The sequence below is a fragment of the Trichosurus vulpecula genome, chromosome 4, assembly GCF_011100635.1.
Source record: "Trichosurus vulpecula isolate mTriVul1 chromosome 4, mTriVul1.pri, whole genome shotgun sequence".
NCBI classification, from domain to species: Eukaryota; Metazoa; Chordata; class Mammalia; order Diprotodontia; family Phalangeridae; genus Trichosurus; species Trichosurus vulpecula.
Window position 1 is genome coordinate 43,277,972 of NC_050576.1, and position 23,946 is coordinate 43,301,917.

The 23,946-nt window shown below is 41.2% G+C and overlaps 1 protein-coding gene across 1 annotated transcript in view; it reads right to left on the minus strand.

The window, feature by feature from the left end:
* Window positions 1-999: 999 nt before the first annotated feature.
* LOC118846704 (calcium-activated chloride channel regulator 1-like) overlaps window positions 1,000-23,946 on the minus strand; it is a 40,970-nt gene continuing 18,023 nt past the window's right edge. The window contains exons 7-14 of the mRNA XM_036755469.1: window positions 21,588-21,812; window positions 20,501-20,678; window positions 17,186-17,286; window positions 15,095-15,319; window positions 11,764-12,031; window positions 9,926-10,096; window positions 5,445-5,681; window positions 1,000-1,373 (exon numbers count right to left, since the gene is read on the minus strand). Of these exons, the coding sequence (XP_036611364.1) occupies window positions 1,000-1,373; window positions 5,445-5,681; window positions 9,926-10,096; window positions 11,764-12,031; window positions 15,095-15,319; window positions 17,186-17,286; window positions 20,501-20,678; window positions 21,588-21,812 (1,779 nt within the window). The remainder of the gene's footprint in view (window positions 1,374-5,444; window positions 5,682-9,925; window positions 10,097-11,763; window positions 12,032-15,094; window positions 15,320-17,185; window positions 17,287-20,500; window positions 20,679-21,587; window positions 21,813-23,946) is intronic.

Genomic DNA, 23,946 nt, shown 5'->3' on the forward strand with positions numbered 1-23,946 from the left:
CACTGTAGAATAGATACAGAGCCAGTCTCAGAAGCAGGAAGATCTGAATTCAAATTTGGCCTCTGTAACATATGGGCTGTATCAGTCAATAAGCATTTATTAAGCACTTACTGTATGTCAGTCAAGTCATCTAACTGAGCAATTCATTTAACCTCCCAATGGTCTGGGAACTTCTCTATGACCCTAAGTTACAGAGAAGGTAACCTTCTCTTTGGAACTACAGGGAGTTTGTGTATTCATCTTGAAGAAATTTCCGTCTAGAAGGGAGCACATGAGGCATCTGGCCCAATCCCTTCATTTTATCGGAATAGTAGGACTGGCAGAGGGTAGAGGATACAATGAGGTCTAAGAATCTATTTGGGATTTTTGACTTCCATGTGATACTTTTGATTAACACTGAACTTCAAGCTCCCAGTCTTTTTCATACAAATTGTTTGTCAGTCACATCTCCTCCATCTTGTACTTGTGTCATTGACTTCCTAATCCATATAGAACTTTTTATTTATCACTATTAAATTTCTTCCTTTTGGATGCAGCACACAGTACCTGGCACAGAGTAGATGCTTAATAAGTATTTATCAAATTGATCATAGGCACGTACAATGTTGTTCCTTCTATACTGAGAGCTGTATTTCTGCCTAGTTACTTCTTGTCTAAAACTACTTATATGCCCGTTATCTATATAGACCATAGGAATTAGACATTAGTAAGTAGAAATGATACCACCAACACAGCAAGATTGTTTAAGGCTTATAGTTCCCTTTTATTTTACTTGGATTAATTCTGTTACTACTTTGTTGTAGAGATGACCCATATTTGACATATTTTTGAAACAAAGTTAAAATATTCCACATGGAAACATATGTCCTCTTCCCAAAAACTGAAAATGGTACCAAAAGGTAGGCAATTTAGGTTAACTTTAAAGTGGATTTCCAAATTAAATTAACTTTTAATTGCTATTGATTAAACATTACATTTCAGTTTGATATACTTTCATGATTAAAATATATTAATAGTTGCAGCTGCTCCAACTACTGCCCAAATTACTGTAGCAACATTAATGCTGTAGCTAATGCTGTTATTAGGAGAGGGAGCTTCAGTACTGGGTACCGGACAAGGACAAGGAGGGAGAAACTTAACAGCTTGTGCTATGTTTGAGATTTCTGAGGTGAGGTTGGCTTGATCAACGGCCTGGATTGCAATGTAGACTTTTGTGCCATTTTTTATTTTCAAAGTTTCTGGTTTAAACTTAAATGCTTCCTTGAAGTTGGCCTCTTTGGGCATCAGACCAGAAGTGTCCACTGGAGTTGCTTTATCAAAATGGTCTCGGAGCTGCATGGAATTTTCACTCATTCTTATTCTATAGTGGTCAGCTGGAAAAAAGCAGGTACGTTTAGTATTGCCCAGAACCCCAAATAGTGCTTCTAGTACTCAGAGCAAGCAGCATTAAAGGAACTTTCAAATAAATAAATTCCATTGAATATGTGGGGACAACCTAGGAAAAGACATTGGTCCTTAAGGCAATGTTCCTATGGACGGAGATGCTCTTTCTCTGTCCTTTGCTGGGGAGGGGACAGAACAGGGCCAGGTGGGTAGTAACTCACCTGTGGGATAAGGGAATGGGGTGGGGAGGAAGCCTGTCTTGTCAATGTCTATTTTAACTTTTTTTTCTCTTTTTTTCCTTCTTTTTTTTCAATTTTATTTTAGACTCAAGAGCTAGAACATAAATACAGAATAGAGAAAAGAAACAAAACATATCATAAACTTAAATACTGAAACTTAAATACAAAGTAAGGAAAAAAGCATGTCGTATGCATAGCAGAATGTAGAAGAAGGTTTAAAATATGTAACAACAAATTTTCATTTCAAGAAAGCCTGTATGATAAATAATACATGTTGTGTTGAGAATTGTCCATCTTTTCTTTGCTTCCTTGTGAGTTTTCTTTTGTTCTCTGCTGTGCACTTTTACTTTGTTCTTTTTCCCCCTTCCCCCACAACTTTTTTTAAAAAGCTAATTATAGTCTAAGCATAGTTGTTTCTATCTATTAAAGGAGTTCCAGTGTTATTAGTACACTCTAACTTTCACTGCCCTTAGACAAAGCCCCGATTGAACATTCCTAGTTATAGCTATAGTACTGAATATAATCATCAACCAATACACCAGCATTTAATAACTGCCTACTATGTGACAGCCACTATGCTAGGCACTGGTAATAGCTAGCTTTAATATAATACTTTACAATTTGTAAAGTACTTTTTATATGTATATTATTTCATTTAACAGCTAGCATATATAAAGTGCTTTATTACGTAAGTTATTTCATTTACCAATGAAATTGGTCAATGGTGCTCTAATTGGTAAATTGGTGCTATTATTTTCCTCATTTTATAGGTGAGGAAATGGAGGCAGAGAGGTTAAGTTACTTGCCCAGGGTCATACAACTAATGAATGTCTGAGGTGGGATTTGAACCTGGAATCCTTCAGGGGAGATAGAGCCTTGCTCAGGGCACCCATGCAGAGTGGGTGGTGAGATAAGGATCCTCAGAGCCTAGAAGGGCTACATTTGCGTGTTGATATAATTACATGGATCTGAAAAAATGATGTGCCAGAATACATGGAGCTGGGTAGTGGGGATGCTACAGGATGGCCAGGCTGACACGCTCTTTCAAATCTCTGCTACTAATATTTTAGTTCAGGAATCCCCTAGATAGATTGTTCTTCCAAACAAATTTATATTCCATAAGAAATGAGGCAAATTACTTCACCTTTTCTAGCCTCAATTTCCAATCTGCAACATGAAGGAGTTGGAATGGATGATCACTAAGATTACTGGCAGCTTTAATAATCTATGAATTGATTGTCTTCAGGTGTAGCAAAGGGGATGATGAAGGCTTTCTCTCCCCCCGCATCTAAAGCCCATAGAAAGAAAATAATCAGGGTTCAAACTTAATCTAGGAGGTTGTTTCTTTGGAGAAAGAAATAGAAAACACAACATGTAAGAACAGAGTATAGTTCTGTTCAATTAGAAGAACAGATTTTTTAAAAAAAATGTTATTCTTTGACCAGTTAAGGGAAAGAGAGTTATTTGGAGGAAGGAGAGAAAAGCAGTGTATGAGAAAGAACGGGGAGATCAGGGGGAGATCAGAGGGAGAGGAGAGAAAAAGAAAGAAAGGGAGAGAAAACCAGATTGAAGGAGAACAAAGCAGAGGAAAGACCAAAAGAAGAGGTAGTCAGAGGTTGAGATAGGGCTGGGAGAGAGAAGTGAAGTAGATACAACAACAAGAAGACAAAAAGAAGGAGGAGGAAGAGGTAGGGGAGCACAGGATTCTGGGAGCTTCATCAGTGTTAATTATTTTTTAAGTACCTTGTTGTTCACCTGGGCTGTGCATAAATTACCAGCCTCTGATAAAGGACATAATCTTTGAAATTCTAGTTAATAGACTCTTGTTTGCTGGGTTGTAGCTTAATTGCCTTTCTTTTCAAACTGTAAAGTTGTTTTTATAAATAAATTTTATATTCCAGAGAATCTATAAAGTTTTGAATGTCTGTAAAGGATTGCCTCATTTTACTTATCGGTTTAGTAGCTTTACAATTTATAAGCCTTCTGCTTGCTTTCCAGGCTCTCCAGAGTCTGGCCATCATTCAGTAAGCACCTTCTGCTCTAATCAGGAGTATTTATCTATTCTTAACTTTCCTGTGAATAGGCCTCCATTCCCATTTTGCCGGGAACGCCTCCATCCTCTCCACAACTCCTTCTGCACAGGCTCCAGATTTCTCTGATGATTCCTGGCCACACCGATCTTCCTCTCTGGAACATCACTCAGCTTAAACTTAAATAAATCATTCTCTACTCATTTCATGTGTGCTCATAATAAGCTTTTTGAGGGCAGAGCCTGGGTCCCATGATTTCTGTAATGCCAATAGTACATCTACATGCATTTTTACAGTTTACAAAGCTTTACGTTCATCATCTCATTGGATTCTCCCATCTACTTTGAGAAGTAGGCAGTATAAGTACCATGACCTTCATTTTACAGATGAGGGATCTGACACTCAGGGATATGCAGTGACTTGCCCAAAGTCACTCAACCAGCAAACTAGCTCTCAAACCCAGATCCCCTAGACTAAGTCTGATTTTCTTTTACTAAGCCAGAGCTGCTTTTCTCAAGCGCCCAGTATAATGCTGGTTGTGAAATAGGGATCAGGACTGGACCTATGATTTCAGCAGGAAGGAAATTCTTCTATCAAAGCTAGTAGACACTGTCTGTGCAATTTGTAGTCTGAGACAGAAGTGTCAAATAAGCATCTGCTGGCCTCATTACTGGCCACAACACTCCCAATGGGGCCTGAACTAAATTCAAATATAATTGGGAGATAGTTAACAACGTAAATAAAAATACGATAGAACATAAGTAATGTTAATAATGTGGTTTTCTGAGTCAATATGCAGCCCACAGGGATATGCATACACAGTTTGGTGGCCTTGGTTTCTATCTGGGTTTCATACCAATGTCAGAGAGTTGCTCATGAGTGCTAGAAGGTTGTGACTTATTCACCGAGGGTCACACAGCTAATGGGCTCAGAGATGGGCCTCAGGCTCAAGTCTTCCTGGCTCTGAAGTCAGCTCTCTACTGAGACGTGTTACCACTGGATAGATAATTGTTCTCAATAAATATCAGCTTGGTGGTTGATTGCTTGATCTATCTGAAAGTCCCTTCAGCATTCAAAATCTGTCTGCCTTGTGCTTTGAAAGATTAGTACTGCCTCATTGCACCCTCCCTGAAGGTTGTATCTGAGAGCAGACACTGAACCAGTCTCAGACTTGGAAGGGACTATCACATCTTCCTAGTCCGACACATGCCTGGAAAGAGCCCCCTTGACAACATATCTAACAAGCCATACCATAACCAGCCTTTTCTTGCTGACCTCCAAATGAAAGGGAAACCATTGGCAGTCCATCTATTTTGAATGACTAAATGTTAAGATGTTCTGCCTGACATCAAGCTTATATTGTCTTTTTTTGTTGTTGTTGCAATTTCCAGTAGGTGCTTAATTAATGCTTGTTAATTGATTGCTTATTTCTAGTTTGGTCTATGGAACTAACCAGAACAAGTAGAATTCCTGCACTCCCCTGACTCCTTAATACTTGTCTTCAGTATCACCTCCCTCACTGTAGGACAGTGGAAAGTGAGAAGTTTCCAGCGAGGTATTCATGGTTATGCACTCCAAACCTCTCCTTGTGATACATAATGGCTGTTACTTTATGTACAAAATCCTTTTTAAAAGGTCTGTTCTGGAGAGAAGGGAATACATAAATATAAATATATTTCCTAGCTTCACTCAGAGTAGTTTCAGCCTTGAGCAACTAGAGGATTCTTAGCAAATGATGGGACAACCATTGGGATCCTATTGGGGAGCATTTAAAATAGACCTTCAGTCTTACCTTTTCCTTTATCATAGTCATCGCCAGGAGCTGTCCATGAGAGAAGAATGTGGTCTGCTTGGAACTTAGCCTTCAGATCAGTAATTTTATTGGGTGGGAACTTATCCGGGATGGACCCAGATGGGACTCCTGCTAGTATAAATGAGTCTCCAGAAGTTACTCGGCCGAAATCTTCTATCTTCACCTCCATTTCCTTGCCTTTGACTTCAGGTCTTGGTGGGTTCAGTATAATTTTACCTTCTAAAAAAAGTTATCCTCTTTCAATACAGTAATAGAAGTTTTCCTTATCTTTCTATGAATTAAAAAACCTATTCTTTAGTTTACAAAATCTTACAGATAGTATATAAACATAAATACAGTGTATACTGTATGTAAAGATAAACACAGCATATAGTATATATAAAGCATATAAATACTGCATCAAAAATACAGTGTCATAGAGATGATAAATGTAGGCATTTACTTTTTTTTTTTGAGACTGGGTCTAACTCTATCTAGCCCCTAATTGGAAATTTAAGGCCACTCATTGGTCTGACCTTGCTGCTGACTGGAATGGAAGCTTTAGACCTACTCTGCTTAGACTCAGCCTGGTTCATGCCTCCTTAGGGAGAGTGTGGTGGTCCCCTGTTCCCAGCAAGGCTCATGATACTGGTGCCAGACTGTGATGACAACTAACTGGCTTTAGCCCTAGCATATCTCAGAACTACCAAACTCAACTGATCCACAGGCCTTCACTTCTCCAGTAGTCAGAACTACAGGTGTGCATCACCACACCTGGCCAGACATCTACTTTTGACATGGAGAATGATCTTCAGAAACATTGAGAATTAATTTACAATTTGTATTTTGAATTAACAGATAGCAATTTTACAAAGCAAATAAATAATAAATGTTTTTGAATAATATGAGTAATAGCATGTTGAATTTAATTGAATCAACTACTATTAGGAACAAAAAGACTCATAGCTTTGAGTAAGAATAATCTGTCAAGTTTGAATTTTTCTCTTTAACTGTGGTAGCAAGATAAAGTGGGAGGAGTCCTTTACATAAGGACAAAGGGGTACATAGATTATGGATCAGATGTGCTGACACATCAGTACAGACATAAATACAGACATGGATCTAGCCATAAACAATAGCTGATGTTTATAGTTTACAAAATGTTTCATATATACCTCCATTTTATCCTTACAAACCTCTATGAGACAAGCAATCGAAATACCTTTATTTTAGAGTAGAGTAAACTGAGGAGGACAAGTTAAACAATTTAATAAGTATCTATTACATCGGGTAGCAGATCACAGATTTAGATCTGGAAGGAATCTTAGGAACCATCAAGTCTAACACTCCCATTTTACAGATGGGGTCTAAGGCTTCCTGATTCCAAGTCCCATACTCTACCTACTACACCAAGCTGCCTCAGGAACTCATTGACATTAAATCTAAGGGCATTTTCCCACTGCACCTTGCTGTCTCTAAATAGGAGGGTCTATTAGCATGCCAATCACTTCATAGTATATAGAAAATTAAATAATTTCTATTTTATAATTATGTAAATATATAATCAGGCTTACCAGGATAAATAATATATTCTATCAATTCTCACACACTTAATCTAATCAGACACTATATTTCTTTTTTCATACTCATTAATTTATTCATACAACATTTATTCCCTATGTTACTATAATCAGAGAAGCAAGGCAGTCAAGTTGTGGCTATAGGAAGACAGCAGTGATGCCAGTTGGTGGCGCCAGCATCTTTTCCACACTGAGGTTGCTTGAAGTCAAGCAACTATAAGCATTAGGGCTGATCTTCCTAAACTGACTCCTGCACTGTGACTGCAGGACTGATTATACTGCAGGCCATCAGAGCCAAGGAGCCAGGTGAGGCATCTTGTTAGAGCAGGGCAGCTTGGGGAGTGTAGCTTTCCTTATGTACCTGTATTGCCTAGAGTTTTTGTGTTCTTGGGAGATGCATTCTGTGCTAGGTTGCGCTATAAGCCACCTGGGGTCTTGGGCATAGAAAATGCTTAAAGGGGTGAGTCAGCAACAACTGCATCTTTTCCAAGACCTCTTGATATTTCTATTCTCTTAGGTTTGTCTATGTCAAAGACGTTAGTATCCTGGTAGTCTCAAGACTATGACTTTCTGTCCCTATAGGGGTTGTTCCAAACAATTTCTTCTCTTCTCAGGTTTCCATTTCCTTCCTCATCCCCTCAGCAGATGATCTGACTTCCTACATTGCTGAGAAGATCCTACATGAGTTCCCTCCTGTTCCCATCTCCACACCTCCACATCTCTACATCTCCCTTGGTGAAATTTCTTCTTTGACTGAGCTCCATCTCTGACCTTCACCCTGTCCTCTCCATCCAAACTCCCAAAGAAGATGTTTTGGGAGTCTGCTCTTTCATTTTCAGTCTCCTTTTATACAGGGCCCTTTCTTTTCCTCCTACAAAATGTTTAGGTCTCCCCAGCCTAAAATATTTCTATTTGCCCTGCTACTCCCACACGCTCCCACCTCCTGTCTGTTACTCAACCTCTAGATGAGTCCGGACTGTGTCCATGTCCTCACCACATGGTTATTCTTCAATTCTCACAATCTGGCTTCAGTTCTCATGCTTCTGTTGAAACCACTCTTTCTAATGTCACTGATGACGTCCCTTTCCTCTGGAGAGACTTTTCTCCCTTTGTTCTTGATACTGTACTCAACAGCATTCTCTTTCCACCTCTCTGACTGTTCGTTGTCAACTTTTTGCCTGGTTCTTCTTTCTCTTCCTGTCCTTTTACTGTGGGCATCCTTTGTTCTTAGTCATCTCCATACTCTTTATACATTCTCTCTCTCTCTCTCTCTCTCTCTCTCTCTCTCTCTCTCTCTCTCTCTCTGTCGCTCTGTCTCTGTCTCTCTTTCTCTCTCTCTCTTTCCAGACTTGGATATATTTTCTCATCTAATCCTTTTCTCCACTGACTATTTCTAACTTACCATATATATATATGCCTTATTTTACATAGAATCATACAGTCTCAGTTGCATGGAACCTTAGAGACCATCTAATTCAACTGATACTTGAATGAGACTTCCTTTCACCACAGATTCAGCAAGTATTTTCTTGAAGGTTTTTAGTAAGAGGGAGCCCACACCTTCCCACAGCAGACTGTTCTACTTTGGGACAGCTCTCTTTGTGAGAAAATTATTTCTGAAAGCAAACTGAAATGTGGTTCTTTGGAATTTCCACTCTTGGCCTCTAGTTCTGCTCTCTAGGGCCAGGAAAAACCAATTATAATGACAACAATAATACTAACAGTATAATTTATATGGCACTTTAAGGTTTGTTTACAAAACATTTTACAGATATTATTTTCTATTTGATCCTTCTACGTAGCAATCCTCTAAGGGGAATACTTTAAGACTGCTTGGAACCCCTCAATCTTCTTTTCTCCAGGCTTCTTGTTGTCCAGTTGTGTCCAACTATCTGTGACCCCACATGGGGTTTTCCTGGCAAAGATACTGGAATGATTTGCCATTTCCTTCTCCAGCTCATTTTACAGATGACGAAGCTGAGGCATAGTGAAGTGACTTGCTCAGGGTCACCCAGCTAATGTCTGAGGCTGGATTTGAACTCAGGAAGATGAGTCTTCCTGACTTCAGGCCCGACACTCTATCCTTTGTACACCTAGCTGCCTGATTTCTCCAGTCTAAACATCCTTGATTGTTACTTAACCTTCCATTCTCTCACTTCTGTGATTGTTCTTTCCTGGAGTTTACCTTTCTGTGATGTGGGTCACAGAATTAAACACAGTCCTCTAGCTGTGGTCTGACCAGGCCAGAGTACAGGGGGACTATTACTACCATCCTTCTAGATCTTATTCCATTATTCATCAATATAGAGATCAACCTAGGAAAGCAAATCATATTTCTTCTGAGACATAATGGAAAGAGACAAGGAGAAGAAGAAAGAAGTTCTGAATGGGAGACAACTTAAAGGAACTTGTTCCCAATGGCCTGATTCTTTTCATCAAAATAAGAGCTGAGCTGAGAGCTCTGCTTTTGAGGACAGAGAGGCTAGACACAGGTGCTGTGAGGAATGTGACCAGAGATGAATAAAAGGATTCTGGATAACAGGGAGGGTCTAGGTGAGATTACACAACATGAATTTATAAAGGATGGAAACAGTACAGTTTTGTGACTTTGCCTAGAAAATGTTCAGTGGTTAAGAGCAAGCAACACCCCCCCAAAAGAATCCCCCCAAACCAAACCAAACCAAAACCAGCTAAAGGGTGTCCACAAATGTAGACAAGGTAAGGGCCTCTCTGCTTATCATCACAGAAGAAGGGACTGAAGCCCAAGGACACCAGATACTCTCCCCGAGAACACCCAGGGAGTGAGTGCGGAGGTTTTGATTTGGACCAAGGCTGTGCAGGGGAGATGAGTGGGGTGGAAGGGGCAGAAGTTTGGAGGAGGATAGGTTCCATGTTGCTCACCATGGTCCACGTAGCCTGGTACATACATAGCTCGGCTCTGGGGTGATCTCATGCTTATCCTGGCTGTATTGTTTCTTGCCTGGACCAACACTTTTAAACTGTATCTGCCATTTTCATGATAGCTTGTGAAATATCTTGAGTAGATGCCATCATTCTTCACGGTGTCAGCACCTGGAGAGAGTAAAGTAAAGGTCAAAACCAAGGGAAAATTGACAAAATAGGAAAATGATAAATATTAGAGAAGACGTGGGAAAGTTGGAACATAATTCATTGTTGGTGGAGCTGTGAGCTGATCCAACTATTCTGGAGAGCAATTTGGAACTATGGCCAAAGGTCTATAAAAATGTGCAAACCCTTTCCCCCAGCAATACCACCTCCAGGGCTGTATCCCAAAGAGATCATAAAAATGGGGAAAGGACCTACATGTACAAAAATATTTATAGCAGCTCTATTTGTGGTAGCCAAGAACTGGAAATTGAGGGGATGCCATCAGTTGGGGAATGGCTGAATAAGTTGTGATATCTGAATGTAATGGAAAACTATTGTGCTATAAGAAATGATGAACAGGTGGACTTCAGAAAAACCTGGAAAGACTTAATATGAACTGATGCTGAGTGAAATGAGCAGAACCAGGAAAACATTGTACACAGTAACAGCCACAGTGTGCGATGACTGATTTTGATAGACTTAGCTGTTCTCAGGAATGCAAGGACCTAAGACAGCTCCAAAACACTCAAGATGGAAAATTCTGTCCACATCCCGAGAAAGAACTGTGGTATCTGAATGCAGAGTGAAGCAGACTATTTTCTTTTTTGTTTTTTGTTTTTTTTTTTCTCTTTCTCATGGTTTCTCCCATTTGTTATAATTCTTCTATACAACATGACTAATGTGAAAATATATTTAATAGGAATGTATTTGTAGAGCTTATATCAGATTGCAGGCCCTCTTGGGGAGGGAGGGGGAGAAGATTTTAAACTTATGGAAGTGAATGTTGAAAAATAAAAATAAATAAATTAACTAATTAAAAAAAAAACCAAGGGAAAATGCCCTCTGTTTATGGGCAGGAGTACCGTCAATGATAGAGAGACAAAGAGCACTACTGTTAAGCTCCTGTTTTGACGAGACTGTAGAAGGCAAATCAGGAGTCAGGGGTCCTAATTACGCATAACTGACATTTAGAGAGCACTTTCCATCTATTGTCTCATGTGGGTTTCTTAGCAATCCTCTGAGCTGGGCACTGCAGATAGCATAATCCTCATTTGATGAATGAGAAAATGGAGACACAGAGGGTCTAATTGATTTGCTCATGGTCACATGGCTTGTAAGAATTGCAGCAGGATCTGAACCCAGTTCCACTCTAATGCCAGTCCAATTCACTATCCACAATTCTGCTCTGCCTCCCAATGAACATAACAGGACTTCTCAGTTTGAAGTTTCTTTAAAAAATAGTTATTCATTAGATTTTTAAAAATGCATTTATGCCTGGACCCAAGTCTAGTCTAGCTCTAAAGAGAAAAAGTTTCAAAAAAATTATTAAAAAATAAGACTAGTACTTTAGAACTTTAACATTAGAACTTAGAGGTCACCCAGTTCAATTCTCATTTTACAGATGAGGAAACTGAGGCTCAAAGATGTTAAGGAAGCTGCCCAAGATCGCATGGCTAGTTAGTGGCCAAATTGGGACTAGAAGTGAGGTCACTTGATTCTCAGTCTCTTTTCCAGCACACCACAGATTTACACATTAGCGGTTAGCTACATAGAAAATCCAAGTTTAAGAAGCAGGGCAAACAGCATATTTTTTCAAGGTCCTTTAGAAGTTTAGCTAGGATTCCTGCTACCTGCTCCGTTGTCCCAAAGCGCCAAGGTCTCTTGCAATCCGCCCTCTGTTTCTATAACGGCCGTCACCTTAGCTCCAAGAACAGGCAAAAATCCTTGGCTCACTTGAGCATAAACAGTCATTGGACTAGGAAAATGGCCTGTACTTTGGTTCACATGCACAGTCGCAATCACTGGGAGGACTGTAGGACTTTTTGCTCGAGTGGTCACAGTCAGTGTTAGGGTTTGAAGGCTTTTTTCATTTTGAAGTTTGTAAATCCAATTTCCTGTCTGAAAGTCAAAAGGAAATATTCCATACATTTATTTTAAAAATTTGAATACTTTTTGTCCTTCATTTTTCCCCCTTTTGGTTAAAAACATTTGGCAATTTGAGGACCATTCATCATTTTTACATGACCTATGATAGAGGGATGGACCAGTGATTGCCTGATAGTTTTGAAGAGCTCCCTAGCATCCTGATGAAAGGCAACTGAAGGATGCTGGAAAAAATCAGCGTCCCCATCAGTGGCTTATAAAACGAAGCCTTTTGGTTTACCTTCTTGGTTACCTTACCTTACTTCTTGTTATCTTTCTCTTCAGGACTCTTTTTTCACTATTTTCTCTTCCTTTTCTAGAGCACAAGGGGCATAGGAAGAGGAGATTTCTACATCTCCATATTCCCCTTCCCGGAAGCAGAAGACAGAGACTGGCAGGGGAAAACCATGGTGAGCTCCTTATGATTGCATGTATCCTAAAAGGGGAGATTAAGGCACTGTTCTTGAGCCCTCGGCTTCTGTTCGGGAGATGGAGTGGGGTCTTTATGTCCCTGAGAAGTATGGCCTGGGCACCTAGCCTTCTCACCGGAGAGGGGAGGCTTCCTGGGCAGCATTTGCTTGGGAAGTTACCTTGTGGGGAACCCCAGTTCAAAAATTCCTGATTTCAGGTATCAGACTTTTTAAAGAGAGGTTTACTTGTCCCATGGACTCCTTAGGGAAAGAATATGATAGTTCACATAGTCCCGTACAGCGTCCAACTTGTCGAATGAGCTACTGGGTCAGCATGGCGTCCTATGAGAAAGAGTTTGCTTGTTCAGTGAGCCCCATGGTATGTTCACTTTTTGAAATAGGAATGGGGACTAGATGTGTGATTTCATTGACAAAGGGAACTCCCAGGGGAAGACACTCCCTCTGCTGATGTAGGTAGGCACCTTCTTTGTAATTTAGAGAGTTGCCTTATGCTCTAAGAGGTTCAGGGGTTCAGAGGTTCAAGATTTGCCCGGGACTTCACAGCCAGAAGGTGTCAGAGGTGGGATTTCTTGGCTCTCAGGCCAGTGCTTGCTCTCTCTCTCTCTCTCTCTCTTCACTATCTTGCCCTCAGGGAAACAGAGACCAGAGTGGCACTATGAGTCTTGGACAGACCGTGGCGCATTCTATGGAAATGGGCACTCTTCAGAAGGACAGAGCAGTGCCCTGACAGCACCCCTAAAATCAGCCCCTTCTGAGGGAGCCAGTGGGCTCTCTGAGTGTGTTCTGCTTCTCTATTTGTTCATGGGCTCCTGTAGAACACTGGATTTAGAGAGAAAAGATCTGCTTTCACCTTGGCTCCACTCTCTGCTATCTGGGTGACCCTGGACAGTTACTGAACCTCTCTATGCCTCCATTTCCTCATTCTTAAAGGAGTTAGACTTGGTGAGCTCTGAGACCCCTTCCAAACAGAAACCTATGATCCTATGAGTTCTTCATGTCCTTTGTGTTATAACCCTCAGTAGCCGTACTGGATGCTTGGTGCCTAGGCAGGAGTTAGAGACTCTGTTTCCCACATTTCAGCAAACTAAGACATGACCTAACCCTACGGTTTTTTCCTGATTAATTGTGAGGTGGGTGCTATTATTCTCTCCATTTTACAGGTGAGGAAACTGAGGCAGAGCTGACTTGCCCAAGGTCACACAGCTAGTAAGTGTCTGAGGCCAGATTTGAACTCAGGTCATCCTGACACTAGGTCCATAGCTCTGCCTCTGGTGCCACCTAGCTGCCAATGTCCTCTCATACCCCAAGGCAAAGTACAGCAGAGTTCTGGTCCCCCATGTTCTAGACACCACTATCTCTCGCCTCAACACAACCTAGCATCACATGAGCTTCTGCAGGGGCTGCCACACAACACAGATGATTCAGATTTAGTTGACCTTTTACTAAAGCTCCCAGGTCTTTTCTAGAAGAGCTGTTAGCCAGATATGCCTTCTCTATTTTGTACCTGGGAGGTCGATTTTTGTGAACTCAAGGGTAGAGCCTGACATTCCTCTCTCTTAACTTTCATCTTAGAGGAAGCATGGCCTAGTGAACAGAGGGCTGACTTAGGAGTTAGAAAGATCTGGGTCAAAGTCCTGCCTTGGACAGATGCTGGTGACAAGATGATGAAGGGCAGGCCCAGGCCACGTTCAGATGATGAGCTGCTGATCTGCATCAGTGGAGAGTGTTCTCACACTGAGAGTCCCCACACTGATGAGATCCTAGGTCTAGACCAAAAATCCTCGAACATTTAAATATATGTGGCCCATCATTCTGGCCTATTGAATCATGTGGATTTTAATCCTGTCATCCAACGTAACAGCTTGCCTTTTGTGCTCGGTGTCACCTGCAGACTGGACAAGGATGCCTTCTAGACCTTCATCTGTGTCATTATTAAGGTGTTAATGGTCATATCACTGATCAAGGATTTAAGCAGCACAAAGCCAAGCACCTATATATAGCAACTTCCTCCGAATCTGACATTTATCATTTGGGCCCGGACATCAACTCAGTTCCGAATCGTCCCTTCTGTAGGATAGTAGATGACCACGTCTCCAACTTGTCTACAAGAAGAGCTAGTTTTAAATGACAGTATTTCAGTTTATCATTCATTGACACAGAGTTTGAGGCCAAAGCTACTGGAGACTGGGGGAAGAGAATTCTCTGCACAAAAAGGCCTTGGCACTGTCAAGTGGTTCAGCATCAGAAACCAATATAGCTTTATTAGTGGGAATGGCACTAAGGAAGATTCCTGACCATCTGTTTGCAGCTGCACCCGAAGGACTTGTGGGGGCTGGGACTAGTTGGAGGGGCAGGGAGGGAGGTCTTTCCATCTGATTTGCAGTTGAAACCTCCTCTCTGTGCTGTCTCTCCCATCAAAACATGGGGGCTCCTTGGCAGCAAGGAGTTTGGCTTCCTATTTGAATCCTCAGTGCTTTGTACATGATCATCAGCACTTATTAATTACTTTCTCATTCATCTATTATTCATTTATACTCCTTGCTTTTTTTTTTAGTTCGATGAAAATAAGAAAACATTCAGAACATTAAAAAAGTCTTAGAATTCGTACCTCTGCAGTTTTTGGGATTCGGAGGCGAGCAGCCTTACTGTTTAGCTTATTAATTGAAAAATCTGCATTTCGATATTCCTTTCCTTTGGGGTCTTGAAGATAGATGCTGGGAATGTTCTCTGTCCATGTGATAACAAAGAAAGTATCATTTCCGACTGTGCTATCCACGATTACTGTGCCATTCATCCACTCCTTGGAACTGAGTGTTACACTTTTGCTCTCAAGCTGTTACACAAATGAATGAAAAAAGGATAGTCCGCATTAACAAATGTTTAACATTTGGCTATCTCAGGGTAAGAGTCAAAATTCAATTTCAGGGTTCAGAAGTACTACACCTTTTGTTAATCTAAAGCATAAATGATACTGCTAAATATTGATGAGGAGTCTAAGTTAGAAAAGGCAATGGAAATCAGGATTCAATGAGGTAATGCCTATTAAAGCCCTTTGTAAACTATAAAGGGTTAAATGAATAAAAATGATCATTACTAACAATATTGATAATGATATGCTCACTCCAGTGCTTCACTGACACGGATCTTAGCCCTTCGGCCACCTAGAAGCCCATTTTAGTGAGCTGCTCTGACCAAAAACCACATCAGCCTGCAGTCAACCTTCTGGTTCTAAGCCTCCCTAAACTTAGCTGGCCTGGCCCTCAGAGGAAGAATATTATTACTGTAACAGAGATCTGGCCCATTGGCAGAGCCTGGAAGTTTGCTGAGGTGTTATGTGGAGGATGTAGAGGAGAGGGCATAATTCTGGTAGAATTATAAGGCCTGGATGGAACATGGATGGATATTTGGCAGTTGTTTCTGGCTGGCCTACCACATGCTGGGGAGGAGCCTTTTTCCATTGGCTCTGTGGCTGGAATTGCCAACATCTTCAAAAGAGCCTGAGTCAACACTGACCATGGCTTTTGGGTCATTCACATCTGAGGGAGTAAGGTGACTCCTTCGGCTGTGTTGAAAGGGAGAAAGCTACGGAGGCCTCCTCCACCTTCTCCCCAATGGGCCTGGCTCTTTGGCCTTTTCATTACATCTTTTCTGTTCTAGATGCAGGGAGTAGTGTCTCCAACCTGGGAAGGCAACAAGAACCACAGAGCTCCGGGAGTTCAGGAATACAGGCTGGGTATTACAACCAGCCTAGCAGCAACACCTTAGGAACAAGCGTCCAGGACTCCGGCCCAGCAGAAGCCAGCACTGATGCTGGCTTTGGGTGTGAACTCGATAGGATAGATGCTATGAAGGAACTAAGCTGAGTGAGGACCCTAATCTTCTTTCACTCCCTTCCACCAAGAGACCAAAGTGGTGGTACAACAACAACAACAACTACAACTACTACTACTACTACTACTACTACTACTACTGCTGCTGCTGCTGCTGCTGCTACTACTACCATCTATATAGCACTTAGTATGTGCCAGGCACAGTGCTAAGCATTTTACCATTATTTTCTCACTATGAAGGAAATACCCCTTTGTAAAGCCATCCTGTGTTAACTGCTTAAATGAAACTGTGGTACTGGCTACTAGGCCCTTAATATAGGAGGAATGCAACCAATGGGGACTTGACCCTATGAAAGAGAAGAGATACCCCCAATTCCACAGGGTGCCCTGGAACTGCGAGGGGTAATGCAGGAGGTCTGCCCCTAAGAGAGGGGGCTGGAGTGCACACTTGGTATAATACACGATCAAGGGAGGAGTACTATGGTATAGAATATAAAAGGCCAGACTCGGCGTCAGGGCATCCTGGATTTATGTCCTGCCTCTGACGCATACCAGTTGTGTAGGCCTGGCCAAGTTCTTAAGTCCCCGGGGCTCCAGGCAGTTCTTCTAGGGCTGTGAGTGGGCAGGGATCAGTCTGTATTGACAAAAGGAGTTTCAGGGTTGGGCTTTCTTTATACCAATGAAATCACAGATAAAAATTTTAAAAACCGATTATTCGACACATATGAGAATATGTGACAAACACATTTGACAAAGAATTTGTCTTTTCTCAAACCTAAATTATTTATGGTCGATGCACTTTAGAGAAAATTTCTTATAATGTATTGTTAAAATTGTGAAAAAGCAAAGAACTTTCTTGAAATGCAAACCTGAATCGCCTTTTGGGAGAGGTCGCCACTTCTGGATGTTATTCTACTGAACGCATCAAGGAGGTCTATCATCCTGTCTTTGGGAGTAACACTATAGCCTCCTGAAACGAGATTGTGTCTTGTTAATAATGATGATGATGGCGATGATGATGGTGATGGTAACTGGCATTTACATAGCGCTTTAAAGTTTGAAAAAGCATTTTACAAATGTTATCTCAGTTTATCCATAAAACTACCCTGGGAAGTAGGTACCGTCATTCTTCCCATTTTATAGGTGAGGAAACTGAGGCAAACAGAAGTCAAATGACTTATCATGTGGCTAGTAAATGTCTGAGGCTGGATTTGAACTCAGGTCTTCCTGACTCTGGGTCCAGCACTTTATACACCGCACCACCTTGCTGCCTTCGAATATTTCATTTTCTTTAAGGTCTTCTCACAGAGATATGTTTAGTTTGTTTTTATAAATTTTCTAGTGAATTTGCAAAGGTTGAGTGAGTTTCCTGGGCGTTTTCGAACAGAAACCAAGGGAAACATTTAAATACGATAGACAAACAGGGACATGAGGGAGGCGGAGGGTGCAGGGTGAAAAAGGAAGAGGTTTTTGCAGGCCAGAGAGGGGAAAGATGCTCTTCAGAGCTCACAAAGGGTTGGGGTCCTTAGAGACAGAGCCAAATGCTGAAATGTGAGGGAGAATGGAGACTAAGAAAAGCCTTTGTATCTGGCCGGTACTCTGGGTGAATGCCCCAAAGCGAGGTGGGGCAGAAAGGCTTCCCACGGTGAGCCGGCGGTGGCTCAGCTCCTTGTAGGTCTGCCAATGAAGTTTGGGGACAGACTGCTGTCTGAAGCCATAGGAATCATGAACCTTCAGGGACTTCTAATGACCCACTGTCAGATACAATCAGGCACAATCCCTGTAGGGACCCCAAATCTAGGTTAAGATATATGCAAATGAGAGTACCTTTAAGCAAAGGATCAACTTTTTCTTGCCACATCAATTAATTAGCTAATAAATGTTTATTGAGCACCTAGCTCTGAAAGTTAATTAGCTAATAATTATCGAGTACCCAGTGTCAATAGTTAATTATCTAATGTTTATTTACCAATATCGGGTAAATAAACAATGTTGCTTATTTACCAGTATTTACCAGCATTGAGTATCTACCATGCAGTGGATTTTGTTGGTGGTGCCATAATTTCATTCACAGGGACACTGCCTCTCACTGATGTAGAGACTGAAATTACTTCATGGTTTTTCATGTTGTGTAATTCTTATTTTTATCTTTCTATAGGAGATCTGTGCCAATGTGCCAGAGGTTTCCTAGCTCTTTTCTTTTAATATGTCAGAGGTATCAATGTATCCCTTCAGTTGTCTGCTAATACAGAATAAATAGAAGCCATTGTCCTGTCCCTGACACAAGGGTCTTACAATCTGGTTGGACATGAATAATACATATGAAAAAATGAGAGAATAAGATAACATATAATGAAATGCAAATAATTCAGTAAGTGTAAAGAGTGTAAGAAGTGACAAGTTGATGTGGATTGAAAAAGCTGAGGAAGGATGAACTGGAGGAAGAAGAAATGAGAGACAGCAGATCCAACTAGGAGGCTGTGGAAGTGATTCTGGACCAGGGTGATAAGGTCGTAGTGGGTGGGATGGGTGGGAGGATAGGAAGAGAAAAAAAATCAGGAGACTTGAAAACAAGACTTGGTGACTTATTGGGTGAAAGGGAACAAGGCAGAGCAAGGAGTTAAAATTGACTCCAAGGTTTTGAACCTGGAAGATCATGATTATGTAGTACCACTGAGAAACAGAGGGAAAATTCAAAGTTGAATCCTATCTCCCCCAATATTCATCTTTATGAGAAATATGCATGTGTGTATACACACATATGTATTTACACACACACGTGTATATTTAGAGGAGGGAAGGAAGGGGCAGAGAAAAAGAAGAAAGAACAACAGAAAAACATAAAGAGATGAAAGAAGAAAAGCATCATTGAAGGGGGCAAAGAAATGGTCAAAGAGGTAGAAGGCGAAGCAGGTTAATACGGTGTCACAGAAAAACAAGGAAGGAGATTACTTCAAGAAGGGATTAGTGAATCAGGCTAAATGCTGAAATGTGAAGGAGGATGAAGACTAAGGAAAACCTTAGAATTTGGCTAAAAGGATGCCATTAGTACTCAGTGAGGGTTCCCAAAGGCAGGTAGGGCAGAGATAAAATAAGCTAGGATAAGGAAGAGAATAGTGTTAAAAAATGGAGGCTATGGACATAATGTTATACTTAGCATTAGACTGAATTTTACTTCTTTAAAAACTTACAAATTGTAATCACATTTAAATAGTTTTAGAAAATGAGCAAATAGAACATACATAAAATATTTGCATTTTACTAAAAGAAAAGCTCTATTTATTGTAGGCCTGTTTAACAGAAATACTATACACTGATAAATTTATTTTAATTGGCAATGACCTGTCCAGGTTCTTGGTTAATTTTCAATAAAAAAGGTATTCCAAATTGAGACACTAATTTATTGTTGATAGAGTTGTGAACTGATTCTACTATCATGTGGCGCAATTTGGAACTATGCCCAAAGTCCTATGAAACCCTGCATACCCTTTGACCTACCAATACCACTACTAGGTCTGTTTCCCAAAAGAGAAAAAAGAGAAACAGGACTTATACGAACAAAAATATTTATAGCAGCTCTTTTCTATTGGCAAAGAATTGGAAATCGAGGGGATGCCCATCAATTGGGGAATGGGTGAACAAGTTGTGGTATATGATTGTGATGAAATACTATTGTGCTATAAGAAATGATGAGCTAGAAGCTCTCAGAAAAACCTGGAAAGACCTTCATGAACTGAAGCAAAGTGAAATGAGTAGAACCAGGAGAATGCCATACACCGTAACAGCAATATGTAAGATGATCAATTGTGAATGACAGCTATTTTTAGCAATATAATGATCCAAGACAACTTTGAAGAACTTAGGATAAAAATTCTATCCGTCCTCAGAGAAAGAACTGATGGAGTCTGAATATAGATCGAAGCATATTTTTTTACTTTCTTTATTTTTCTTGGGTTTTTATTTTGGTCTATATTTTCTTTTACAACATGACTAATATGGAAATGTTTTGCATGACTAGACATGTTTAACTCCTATCAAATTTCTTTCCTTCTCACAGAGAGGGGTGGGGAGGGAGAGCGAGAATCTGGAACTCAATTTTAAAAAACCAATGTTGAAAACTGTTTTTACACGTAATTCAAAGGAAATAAAATACTAAAAAAAATTATTCTAAAAATGTGTTTTACCTGTCATAAGTGACAGCTTCTCTAGGTCCCTGGAAGCATCTGGTCCCAAAGCGACAGTGTGAATCACGGCTCCACTTTGTTTGACCTCATTAAAACAAGTGCTTATTTCACTATCTTCCCCATCTGTTAATAAAACTATTTCAGAACCAGAAATACTTCTGTTACTTTGGGTAATTACCTGAAAGGGAAATATGAGGATTAATTATGGAACTCTGAGCCCTACCAAGTTGAGCTAACATGAAACCACTGCCCTAGTTAGTCTGATGCACCAAGATTAAATGAGATAGTATTTGTAAAGCCCTTAGTACAGTGCCTGGCACATAGTCGGCACTTAACAGATACTTACTCCTTCCTTCCTCTCTCCAGGTGAGGCATGTTGCCTTGTCATTCCAGGCTAATTTGCATTGTGAAATTAGTGGGAGGTGTGCTGGTCTGTTGACAGCTGTCAAAGCCATCAAGCTTAAATCACCCTCTGTCTCTCTAAGCCTCCAATTATATTCCCCTAAAAGAAACGAGGACACCATTCAAGTTTGGGAGGGGAAGCCCTAGATGAAGGCTTGGATCCCAGGATGGGAACAGGGGGTGGCAACTAGTGGGGAACTTGAGATGTCACCATCTAGTCTAGGAAGGAATAGTCCTGGGTTGTGGCAGGGAAGCAGGACCACTGAAGTGGCAGTGTGGGAAGTAACAGGGAAGCCTTGGCCAAAAGATGCCTGGTTCTATGAGTTAGTTACACCTTCTCTGCTATATATATTCCCTGCTGCAAAATGATTGAAGCTAAAGCACTTAATCCCTTTTGGGCTTCAGCTTCAAAACTAGAGGGCTGAATGAGAAAGCCCCTGAGCTCCCTTAGACATCTAAACCTATGATCTCAAGAACCATACCTAGAAATGCTCCAGCATGTAGGGAGGGAAAGAGGATTCTTTCCTTCACATGTGACCTACGACGACCAAGTCCCAGTATTTCTAGATGACAGACACAGGAAGAAATAACCCCAGCTCAAAGCTCATTAGACAGTACACATTATAGTACACATAAGAAGAAATGGAAAATGATATTTGGCTGAAACCTTTTGGAGTCTTTTTACCTGGAATCCTGCTCTGAGTCCCCCGCAGATTGAAGTTCCACCATTTGCTACTTTAGGCAGTCTCTCGATGATTTCCTGGGTTGCATTTCCAGGGACTATCTGTGTCAGATTATTTTGGATCTCGGCATCACTGTCAAACGTGACCATCCCAACCCAGGATCCCATTTCGACAATTTGGATTAGGTACAGTTCAGCGGCCTCAACCAGGTTAGAGAGTCGGTTTTTCTGGGTTAAAAAAGGGGGCGGGGAGAATATGTAAAACTTCCAGGGATTCAGCAGTGATAGAGACTGAGCAAAGGTGTGGGAGTTTTCAAACTTAAAAATGTTGCCCTGATAGATGAAAAATTTTTATTTTTAAATATTCCCCGTCACCATTTTAAGATTTGAGCCCTATTTCTATTAGTTCATAATCATTGGGGCTAGAAATCAATTAATTAACAAACATTTATTAAGTGATAACAATGTCACGTCAGTAAACATTCATTAAGTGCCTAGTATGTACTAAGCACTGTTCTAGGCACTGGGGAGAGATATCATTACAAAAATGAAACCTTTTGGCTCCCAAGGAGTTTATATTCTATTGCAGAGGGATTCAGGGAAGAAGAGGACACGCATTTACAAAGTGCCTACTAAGCTCCCGGCGCTCTGCTAAGAACTTTACAAATATCATCACATTTGACCTTCACACCGATCCTACAAGGGAGGTGCTATTATCATTCCTATTTTGCACTTGAGGAAACTGAGGAAACAGAGGTTAAGTGACTTTCCCAAGATTATCCATCTGTTAAGTGTCTGAAGCTGCATTTGAACTCGGGTCTTGCTAACTCTAAGCTCAGGGCTCTGCTCCTTGCACCACTTAGTGAATGGGGAAGGCAATATGTTCATGTGAAAATGTATACAAAGTTGATACAAAAGAAAAACAAGGTAATTCAGGCAGTATCACAGGTGTAGCACCAATATACCTCACCCTCTTAATTCAGGTTAGATGTTGAGATGAAAGGAGGTGAACATTTAACAAAGGAGGTTTCCTTTGCCCTAACACAGCAAGGATATGCACCATGGATACAGTAGCATTCTTGGATGAAGCTCCCTTAGTCTCCATGTGGAAACCTGGCTGGTCAGGGGGCAGTGAAATGTGATTCTCCTGGATTTCAGAAATCCATCCTGTCCAAGGGACTTGTGGTTAAGACTGTGTCAGGCCCTTAGATGACCAGGAATCTACATCAGGAACTCTAGATCAGTCAAATCCCAGGGTCAGCCATGGACTGACATGGACTATGCCATGTTGTCTGGGGTAGGGGTGAGGGGCACTGCTGCAGGAGGGAAAGCTGGGACCAATCAGGTGCTGGGGCAGCTTCCTCTTCTTTGAGGTGAAGCCTCCCCTTGATGTGGGCAGGAGGAATGAAGCTAAATCAGGTTGGTCCTAGCATGGTGAGGCAGGCACTAGTAGTTGGGGGGATCAGGAAAAAAGACGATGCCCTACGGGACTTAACCCTTTCAGCTCTGTAACTTCGGCTCTGGGATCTGTGTTGTCTTCTCCAGCAGACTGACTCCTTGGTCATCCCATGTCTTCCACTTTTCTTCCATCTCCCCTTTTCTACTGCCTGCTTCTCTACTGCCTACAAACATTCTCATCTCTTCTACATCCTCAAAAAACAAACAGACCCTCAATTGATCCATTCATCCCTGCCAATTATTGCCTCTTATCTTTTGTGGCTAAGCCCCTCAAGAAGACCATCTATGATAGGACTCTCCACTTTCCTTCTGTTCACTCTCTTCTATTTGTACAGCCTGGCTTCCAACTTCATCTTTCAACTGAAACTGCTTCCCCAAAGCTCCTGACGATTGCCAAGTCTAAGGATGCTTTCTCAGCCCTCTTCTGTTGTGAACTCTCTGCAGCTTTGACAATGGCAGTCACCATCTTCTCCTTGGTTTTTGTGACACAGTTCTCCTACCTATTTAGGGGCTCCTGTTTAGCCCCTTTTGTTGGATCTCCATCTAACTGTGGACAACACCTGGGGCTCTGTCTTGGGCCTTCTTTTTTTCCTTTATGCTGTCTCACTTGGTGATCTCATTGAATTTTCATCCCTATGCTGGTGCTTCTCAAATCTACTTAGCCAGTTCTCCCTCCCTCCTAACCTCCAGTCTCACATCTTCAACCGCCTATTAGACATGTAGAACTGGATGTCTCATCAACATCTTAAATTCACATGTCCAAAATGGAACTCATTATCTTTTCTCCCAAACCCTGCCCTTTTCCAAATTCCCCTTCTCCTGTGGAGGGCACCGTCAGCCTCCCAGTCACCAGGCTTGCCACCTACATATCATCCTGCACGTCTCATTCTCTCTCATTCCTCAT